The sequence below is a fragment of the Nanorana parkeri genome, unplaced genomic scaffold (assembly GCF_000935625.1).
Source record: "Nanorana parkeri isolate BGI_ZX_2015 unplaced genomic scaffold, ASM93562v1 scaffold879, whole genome shotgun sequence".
NCBI classification, from domain to species: domain Eukaryota; kingdom Metazoa; phylum Chordata; class Amphibia; order Anura; family Dicroglossidae; genus Nanorana; species Nanorana parkeri.
Genome location: NW_017307147.1, coordinates 486,352 through 496,612, shown reverse-complemented (window position 1 = coordinate 496,612; position 10,261 = coordinate 486,352). Strand labels below are relative to the sequence as shown.

At 47.1% G+C, this 10,261-nt stretch overlaps 1 protein-coding gene across 1 annotated transcript in view; it reads right to left on the bottom strand.

Moving 5' to 3' along the window:
* The window catches only part of NARS2 (asparaginyl-tRNA synthetase 2, mitochondrial (putative)), a 49,663-nt gene that overhangs the window by 24,442 nt on the left and 14,960 nt on the right, over nt 1-10,261 (bottom strand). The window contains exons 7-9 of the mRNA XM_018565715.1: nt 8,273-8,405; nt 6,168-6,266; nt 2,998-3,035 (exon numbers count right to left, since the gene is read on the bottom strand). Of these exons, the coding sequence (XP_018421217.1) occupies nt 2,998-3,035; nt 6,168-6,266; nt 8,273-8,405 (270 nt within the window). The remainder of the gene's footprint in view (nt 1-2,997; nt 3,036-6,167; nt 6,267-8,272; nt 8,406-10,261) is intronic.

Here is a 10,261-nt window from a genome sequence, read left to right as displayed (position 1 = left end):
CATTTTTGAATTTTTAAAAAATTATTTTCATTTTTTTTTAAATTTATTTTTTACCTTACTTTTGGGGGCTATTGGGAAATATTAGGGGTCTAAACAGACCCCTGATATTTCCCTTATAAAATACAAAAAAAGAGGATTGGGAACACAGAGTCCTCAATCTTTTTTTTCCGCAGCCCCAGCACACAATGAACAGGTAGCTCTCAGTACAGAGACTTCCTGTTCATTCACAACGTGGAGATAGTAAATATTTACTATCAACCCAGTCAGGAATGGACAGGAAGCCTCTGTACTGAGCTACTTCCTGTTCATTCATAAAGTGAGCAGATAGTAAATATTTACTATGTCCACAGTTATAAATTAGCAGGAAGAGATGTATAGCACTTCCTGTACATTCATAACTGGAGTCCTAGTAATCACTATGCCCTCAGTTATTTACAATCAGTGCTGATCACTAACAGGGCTATTCACAAAAGGGTGAAGAGTTTGGAGGAGGCAGGAGAAGTGAACAATCTAGGACAACATCGCTGATTTGGAAAAATTCTCCAATTCAGCTCACTTTACAGATCAATTATGTTGTCCTAGATTGTTCACTTCTCCGGCCTTCTCCAAACTCTTCACCCTTTTGTGAATAGCCCTCTTAGTGCTTGTGCGCCGCTCTCCATCCTGGCTGCTTCGCCCCTTCCCGCCAGTCATCGGTGCCGACAGCTGGATCAGCTCTCTGTCCCCTTCAATCTCTGCTGCCTCTGCCGACACAGAGCAGCGGGGATCGGAGGGGACAGAGACCGAAGATTGCAGCCGGCACCCAGTGGAAAGGAGAGAAGCTGGGGGTGCACCTGCCCTTTTTTTTGGTACTATCGGCAATTTTCCCATAGTACCATTTTCGAAGGCCGAAATTTCGGTGCGTCCCTTGTTTTACATTAACGTCCGGCTTCAGCTGAACGCAGGTCTGCAGCATTTATTTCCAAATGCTAACGACATCAGAGTGCAGAGTCATTGTTCCTACGGAGGAAAGGTATTTTTAGCAAAATGCAGATCCACTTTTCTTTTTAGAGTATTCATTTCCCCCATAACAAGCCCCCAATTTGCTCGGCACTAATCACTGTACTCAGGCGAATCTTAACTATTCCTGATTGCTTAACTTAATTGGAGCTCAATTATGCTCATGAACGGAACGGGTTTCCATATAAAGAGGGCCCACTAACCGATTTAGCATTGCTGTGTAATGGACAGGAACAGTCACAGGACATCGGCTGATCCAATTATTCCAGCTGATAAGCTTGTTCTACAAAGCAGGATTCTGGCATGCTGGGGTTTGTAGTTCTACAGGGGTTTATGTGCAGTTCTACCGGGAGAAGAGGGTGTATCGTCAGATCTGAAGGTGAACATGGGCAGAACAATTGTGGGCCATTGGAGGGGGACCAACATATGATCGTCCAGCTCTGACAACGGTTTGAAGGAAACAGTGCTGTGCCCAGGAACATGCCTCTAAAACAAAGTGACACACAACTGTATCAGAAGCTTTAAGCTGACCTCCGTCCTTCCCTTCAGTCTTCCATCTGACCTCCGGCCCTCCCTTCGGCCTTCCATCTGACCTCCGGCCCTCCCTTCGGCCTTCCATCTGACCTCCGGCCTTGCATCTGACCTCCGGCCCTCCCTTCAGCCTTCCATCTGACCTCCGGCCCTCCCTTCGGTCTTGCATCTGACCTCCGGCCCTCCCTCTTCCATCTGACCTCCGGCCTTCCCTTCAGTCTTCCATCTGACCTCCGGCCTTCCTTTCAGTCTTCTATCTGACCTCCGTCCTTCCCTTCACGTCTTCTATCTGACCTCCGTCCTTCCTTTCAGTCTTCTATCTGACCTCCGTCCTTCCTTTCAGTCTTCTATCTGACCTCCGGCCTTCAGGTCTTCTATCTGACCTCCGTCCTTCCCTTCAGTCTTCTATCTGACCTCCGGCCTTCCCCTTCAGTCTTGCACAGTTGTACCGGCTCCTCTCCTGGACTGAAATGGCTTCCTCTGATTTCTCTTCACACTGCAAGCTTCTCACAATGTGCATTAGAAGCTGCAGCAAGTCAGATAGAGCCCGCCTCACTTCCTGGCTGGAGGACATCCAGCATCATCTAGACTTTTACTCCCCAGCCTGACTATTCCTGGACCTTCATTGGCTTTCAGTTCCTTCAATCATGGCGGCTCAGCATCACATGTGTACACATGCATCATACAGCCCTCCCCTCCACAGCCTAACTGCCCCTTGTCCCACCCCTTTCATTCATTGGCTTTCAGTTCCTTCAATCATGGAGGCTCAGCATCACATGTGGGTCTTACCTACAGGAGTCTGCGTGCAAACTCAGCCTGCTGAAGAATGCCCATTCCTCCAGGCTGACAACCACCCATCAAGGCATTTTGATGGGTGAGCCTGCCCACTGCTTACACCAGGGCTGAGGAGTACTGAGGCAGGGTGCTGTTATGTATTGGAAGCTATGTACCATGGACGTGATGGTCAGGGGAGGCTGAAGCTCACCTAGAATTATGGAGTAAAAAGCGGTCAGCTTCAAGTCTGAAGCTGACAGCTTTTTCTCCATTCAGATCGGCATCTAACAGGTTACAGAGCAGGGAAATCCTCCCCGCTGTGTAACCTTTCATGGACGAGCACCTCAGCGGTGAGGAGCAAGTGAGGGACAGGGAGGCTCCTCCCTGTCTCCTCCCTTACACTAGCTTGGGGATTGGTTGGGGGGGCGGGGCTTCAGCCGGCAGGGGGTGGAGCTGGGGAATCCCTCACCCGGAGCAAGAGGTACCGCAAGTCACTGCTATGTACAGCACCCTGCCATCCCCTCCTACTGGCCTTGATCGGCCTGCATTGTATAGAGATGCACAGAGACGCAGAGACAACATCTCTGGATCTAAAATAAAGCCTGTAATGAAATTAGAAGATCAGATTGCTGGGGGAAGGGGAGGTTTTGGGTAGAAACAGCAGATTAAACTTCACCTTTTACAAAAACTTACACAATAAATTTGTTCTTTATTAGCTTCTCACTTCTGTCCTTGGAAAAAAAATTGGAGGAAACAAGAGAATTAATGGAAACTAACACATCACATCACAGCACACAATCCTCTCCAGGACAACAGTATAAATATTGCAAGAACAGATACATTTACATGGCTCAGCAAACCGCTTAAACACCAAATTACCAGCAGCAGGGCAATATTAGGGCGGACCTTCCTCCAAACCTACAACTAACTCTTTCCTTTCCTCCTTCTTCTTACACAGGGCTGGGCAACTCCGGCTACAAATCCCAACATCCCCCTGCCACGGGAGTCATGCCTGCAACTGTCAGAATCTTACAATGCCTCATGGGACTTGTAGTTCCACAACAGCCGGAGGGCCGGAGTTGCCCACCCCTGCTCATTATTTGTATTGCCTTTTGTAAATACCTTTTTTTTTTTGCATGCTTCCCGATTTACTTTCCAGGTTCCCAACCAAGCGAGGGTGACGTAGCCGCTCTCCACCCCCAGGTTTCTGGGATATGCGTCGTGCCTCCCAGAAGGCTGCGGGGCCACAGAAGCCAAACTCTTATGACATCTCCTGACACTATGGCAACATGATATATTAAAGAAGCACTCCGGGGGAAAAAAAAAAACTGTTCTTAACCCTTGCAGTGGGGTTACCCAGGTTCCTGGGTGCTCATTTCTGTCCAGGGAGCTAAAATAACAAAGTTGTACTCATCCCGATCCTCTAAGCTGAATTGCTCTTACATCCCTGGAGCCTCTCTTCCCCTCAGCTGCAGCAATCTAAGGCTGCAACCAACGATTATTTTCATAATCAATTCATTGGGCGACTATTTTTTTTCCGATTAAGCAGATAAAAAAAAAAGTATTAAAATTAAATAGTTATTTATTTCATTTTATGATTTATTTATATTGCTTATTAACCGCCTCCCGGCCGGCCGCGGTAATTAAACGGCCAGCCGGGAGCTTCCTGGATGTAACAGGCCATCTAAAGACGGCCTGTTAGCCCCACCCACTCGCACGCGGCACGAGCGGGAAACTGCCCAGATTTAAAAACAAGCAGTGATGCCTGTTTACATACAAGCTATCCGCCAGCTTGTATAATGTGCCAATCTGTGCTCCCCCCTCCGCGGCCCCCCGAGCTCCGCTGTGCCCGGTACATCACTTCTGCATTCTTGTGTCATTCTCCAGCTTCAGACGCTGCAGAGAAGGTGACGAAGCAGATCTCGGCTTCAGCTTCTTTGGGGGGTCCTAGGTGACATTAGGGATCTTGGAGACCCCTGAGGTCTCCATAAAGAGGACCTATAAGAGGTGCCTTGGCGCGGCTGATCGGCTTTCACATTTTCTGCGGAAGACGTGTATCCAAACCTCTGTTTTTAACCTTAGTGGTGAGACAAGTTTTTTTACATGCTGGCTGGTGAGTGTGCCAGGAAAACTTTTTGCTATTTTACTGTTTAAAGCCCATTCCGTGTGCACCTTGCTGTAAAGCTCGTGAGGAATTGTTGAGTGCGTTTGTCATCTGTTTTGCTTGACTGTTTTGGTGCAGTGATGCATGGGGGGGGGGTCTCAGCTGCCATTGGGATGTGCAGGATCCCTTGTGCGTCTCTGTGCCTTTAAGGGGGTTGGGCTTCCTCCTGACAAACCTGCACCCAATTTTATCTTCTGCCCCATGAGCTCCAAGATGGAGGCTCTGATAGTTTAGAGTTAGGACCGCACTATAAGAGGTGCCTTGGTGCGGCTTTCACATTTTCTGCAGAAGACGTGTATCCAAACCTCTGTTTTTAACCTTAGTGGTTTTTTACATGCTGGCTGGTGAGTGTGCCAGGAAAACTTTTTGCTATTTTATATAAAGAGGACCTGTCACGTCCTCTTTGCAATCATATAAGGGGTTTCTTAGCCCCCTAAATGATAACAATAAAGTGAAAAACATCTTTGTGTATAGCCCTTCCATGTGCACCTTACTTTAAAGCTAGTGAGAGGTTGGGGAGCTCACAGAGCACTCGCACAGCATTTATCCATCAATAAAAAGTCTTTATTTTTCTTTTAACAGCAGGTAATCAGGTCGCCCAACATAAAGAAAGCTTGTCTTCAGCAGAATATACATATATTGGCTCACCAATCACAAAGTCGTCTCACACACTCACGGTGTCCCAGTTTTTCAATAGTTCCCTATTGCAGCACTGCTGCTCCGGCCTCAATCCGCAGGGCCACGGTCTGGTTCTTCCAGACCACCTCAATACTGTGCTATCCTGCAGCTCCCTGCTGCGCTGGCCTCCAGGTGGCAATCTCCTGTCTCCCAGGTGGGGCCCTGAACAAATCCCAGCACCCTCTTCATGAGGGATGTACACAGGTGCATAATAACTATTAAGGCATGGACCCATGGAATGGAGATTTCTTCCCACCCAGAGCTCTAAAAAGGTGCCCATACACTGCACGGTTCTCGTACGAGAATCGCGGGAAATCCCGCGATCGTACGAGAAGCGTGCAGTGTGTGGAAGGCGTGCGAACGTTTCTACTGTACGGTCGCACGTCTTCCGTCGAACAAGTCGGCTGGAAAACCCGCCGGGAATCGTACGATTCTCGCCGAGTTAGAGGCCTGCTGGTTCGACAACTGACAAACGGGCCGGTGTGCGCACGCGCACACTGCCTGTTTGCAGTCATCTTAAGCCCGCCCCTCATTACAGTCATCGTAAGCCCGCCCCTCAGGGGGGCAGGCTGGCGATGATCGAGAGTACGATCTGCCTGTCCAAGATGGGCAGATCGTACGTTTTTTAAAGTACTTTACAACCATCGAAAGACTAAGGTCTTGCGATGGTTGTACAGTGTATGGCCACCTTTAGAAATCTCCCGGCTCCAGGATCCCAACTAGGATCCAGAAAACAAGGAAAGGACTGAAAAGGCAGTCCTTTCCTGGTACAAGTAATGTCTTCCAGGAGCCACTCAGCCCCTCTGGCTGAGAATCCTGGGTCACTTTAAGGCCACATAACACAGTGGTATTGCCACGCAATGCCACACTGGTTATAAATTGAGGAGTGCAGTTGCCATTTGCTTCACTTTGTTTGATTTTGGTCCGGCAAACGTGGCAAGTCTGGGGCCCTGATAATAACAACACCGTAAAATGTCAGTCCAAGCGGGAAAATCCAGGGCTGGTATGACATCACACTTACTTTCTGTCCTGGGGAGACGTGTTTGAAGAAGAGGGACAAATCTTCAGCGCATTTATCCAGCAATGACGAGGTCGTTCTTTTAAAAAGGTCCTCCATCACCTGCACATGAATATAGAACAGTGAATGTAAACATTTGTCTCGACTGCAAGTTGTTCTCCGTTACCCAAAGCTACCAAACTGAAACCTGGACAGGGCCATTACCATAGGGGGAGAGAAGTCTGAGCCTGGCTAGTGGGTTGTAAGGCTACGTCACGGTGGTAGAACTATAAACTCCATGTTGTATTACAGTCAGTGTAGGAAGGGGTGGGTTAAAAGAGATCCTGTCACCAGATCATTCATTCCAACAATGATCTCCCCATAGTATTATATGTGCATTTAATGTATTTTATTCATGTTATTTACCTGTAAAAGCCTCCCTTGTGTAGACATCCAAAAGTCCTGAGACTGCTGCTGGGTGGCGCCATCTTGGATGTCATGTCAGTAGCCCCAGCAGACTCAGAGCTCTCACCTGAGTGACACTGTCCCCTTCGCTCCGGCCCCAGCAGACTCATAGCTGTCACTTGGGAGAAGGAAGCGGTGCCTTGCATTGTAACAATTCAAGGCACTATATACATTTTTTCTCCAAACCTAATTAAAATGCCAAAAAGACATTTCATTCAGACTAGGTTTATACTCTGGAGCTGCGGTACGGTGACCAGATCCATTGCATTGTGAGAAAATGCAGCATGTCTGTATTTTTGCATGATATTGGAGAGGTCCCCCCCCAAAAAAAAACAATTGGCTGGATATGGGCTTTATGAGCTGTGCTCATTTGTGCCTACATCAAAAAAAAAAAAAAATCTACACTATATTGCCAAAAATATTGGGACGCCGGCGTTTACACACACATGAACTTTAATGGCATCCCAGTCTTAGTCCGTAGGGTTCAGTATTGAGTTGGCTCCGCCCTTTGCAGCTATAACAGCTTCAACTCTTCTGGGAAGGCGTCCACAAGGTTTAGGAGTGTGTCTATGGGAATGTTGGACCATTTGTGAGGTCAGGTACTGATGTTGGAGGAGATGGCCGGGCTCGCAGTCTCCGCTCTAATTCATCCCAAAGGTGTTCTATGGGGTTGAGGTCAGTGTTCCCTTCACTGGAACTAAGGGGCTAAGCCCAACCCCCGAGAAACAACCCCTCCCCCCTCGCCACCAAACTTTACACTTGGCACAATGCAGTCAGGCAAGTACCGTTCTCCTGGCAACCGCCAAACCCAGACACGCCCATCGGATTGCCAGACAGAGAAGCGTGATTGGTCACTCCAGAGAACACGTCTCCACTTCTCTAGAGTCCAGTGGCGGCGTGCTTTACACCACGGCATCCCACGCTTTGCATTGCACTTGGTGATGTAAGGCTTGGATGCAGCTGCTCGGCCATGGAAACCCATTCCATGAAGCTCTCTACGCACTGTTGTTGTGCCAATCTGAAGGCCACAAGAAGTTTGGAGGTCTGTAGCTATTGACTCTGCAGATAGTTGCCGATTTCTGCGCACTGTGCGCTTCAGCATGCGCTGACCCCGCTCTGTCATTTTATGTGGCCTACCACTTCATGGTTGAGATGCTGTTGTTCCCAGTTGCTTCCACTTTGTTATAATACCAGTAACAGGTGACCGCAGAATATTTAGTAGCAAGAAAATGTCACGGACGGCAACCTATCACGGTACCACACTTTAATTCACTGAGCTCCTGAGAGTGACCCATTCTTTCACAAATGTTTGTAGAAGCGTCTTCATGCCGAGGTGTGTCATTTTATACACCTGTGGCCATGGAGGTGATTGGCCCAATACTTTTGGCAATATAGTGTAACTACCAATGATCTGGTAGGTAAAAATTCTATGAATTTGTCAATGTGTCTGGTGTTCAGCTTTAACTACATAAAGATTGCTAAACCCTAACACAATAAACAGTGTAAAAGACCGGAGGTGGTGGTGGTGGTGCGGTTTTGGGCTGGAGTTTCACTTAAAACCCAGCAATCATCCCCCTCAGCCTGCACCCTCTCTGTCAATCACCTGGCTGCATACTGAACTCATAAATGACAGGTGCTCTTTAATGCAGCCTCCCGTATGGTACCTGCATGATGTCCTCGAGACTCTCCGTAAAGGAAATTTCGGCTTCTACCATGTAAAACTCCGCCAAATGTCTCCGAGTCTGCGAATTCTCAGCTCTAAACGTCGGCCCAAAGGTGAACACTTTTGTGAACGCGCTAGATGTGGAGACACAAGAGAAGAAGATTCTTAATGGTAACAAAACAAAAAAGGATTTGAAGCTTCATGTCTGATCTGTTCATGTCTATATCACAAATTAATTTCATCCAATTTAGGCAAGCCCCTCCACACATCCAACAATTGCATCTGGTCCATTCTTTAGGTTGCCGAGAACCCCACACTACACTGTGGAACACGAGGGGGTGGCCAAGCTTATAGAGCGTGCAAACCCAAACAATGAGCTTCCCTTATTTGTTCCTTTCAGGTCCAATACACATACAATTGAAAGAATGTTGTTAATATCTGTGCAATAAGGTTAAAAAAAAGTAGGGAGTAGGAGGTTTCACATTTTTTAAAATATTTTATATAAAACTTTAAAAAAAACATTATATTTATTTATTCATGTTTTATTAAATATTTGTATTTTGTAACTTTACTTTTAGGGGTTTCAGGGAAATATTAGGGATCTAAACAGACTCCTGATATTTCCCTTTAAAATAGAACACAGAGACCTCAATCTCTTTTTCTGCAGCCCCTGTTACAAATGAACAGGAATCCTCTATACTGAGTTTTCCTGATCATTCATAACATGAGGACAGAGTGTGTTTACTATATCCACAATCATGAATGAACAGGAAGTGATGTCGATCTCTTCCCATTCATTCATAATTGAGCATATAGTAACCATACTATGTCTCCAATGATTTATAAACACTCGACGATCACTTATCACTGATCACCGACTGCTTGTACCCGCTCTCCATCCTGACACACTGTCACAGGAGGTTGAGCGAGTGGAGCTCAGCCTGCTGGTGTGTGGGCGGAGACAGCACTGGCTGTCTCCGCCCACACACCGCTCTGCCAATCCGTGACAGGAGGCTGAACGGTGCGGGGAGTAGAGACGCCGGCCGCTCACATCGCTCTCCTCCTGCATCGCTTGGCCGCCTGTGACACTTTCTCTCCTCCCCGCTGGGACACAGAGTAGCGCCCAGTGGGGAGGAAAGAAAGCACGGATGCACTGCTGTATCGGCCAGAAAATGGCACTGTCAGCATTTAGCCAAAAGTGACATTTTCGGCCGATGTATCGGTGCATCTCTAGAAAATAAAAAGCTATTGATCCTACCAGAAATGCAATAATCTCAAAACTTCCTGTAGTGAGCTGACAACAATGGTACCTGTGCTGGATCAAAATCCCAAGGTGGACATACCACCTGACCCTTGGGGTCATCCGTACGACGGCCTTAAACATCTTGGCGCTGTCCCAACATGAGGAGATACTGGGATGAGGTAATGGTGACTCTTAATCGAGTCTTTGGGGTTAACCTAAATTCTGAGCCTTTAACCTGTGGCCCAGGGTATTCTGATACATCACTACTGGATGAAAATGTCTCCCCAATGGCGAACAAAGTACTAATTTAGTGGTCGCAGAATGTTGGCTCTTGAATGGATGACAACCATCTGAGGAAAAATGGTTGCTAGAGCTTAACAAATGTATTTCAATTGAAAAATTTACTTATTACTTGCACAATTCAATGTGCCCATTGGCGCCATATGGTCCCGATGGCTGGAGACAATGGACCCCAGGAACATTTGAGACGGAATGACGTTTGAGGGAACATTTGATACAGATTACTTTTCTCCCCTTTTTTTTGTATTTATGGTTTAATCTCCTCCATGTGTTGTTGATTTGTCCGCTCATGATATATTTAGACATTTCATGATGGTATGTCATTTGCATTGCTTCCGACTACGTCACATGCTGAACTTTCATAATGTATATGTGTTCTCCAATACACATGAGTTTTGTGAGAATGTTACATTCTATGTTGGGGGGGGGGGGGTCCTTTGACGTGGG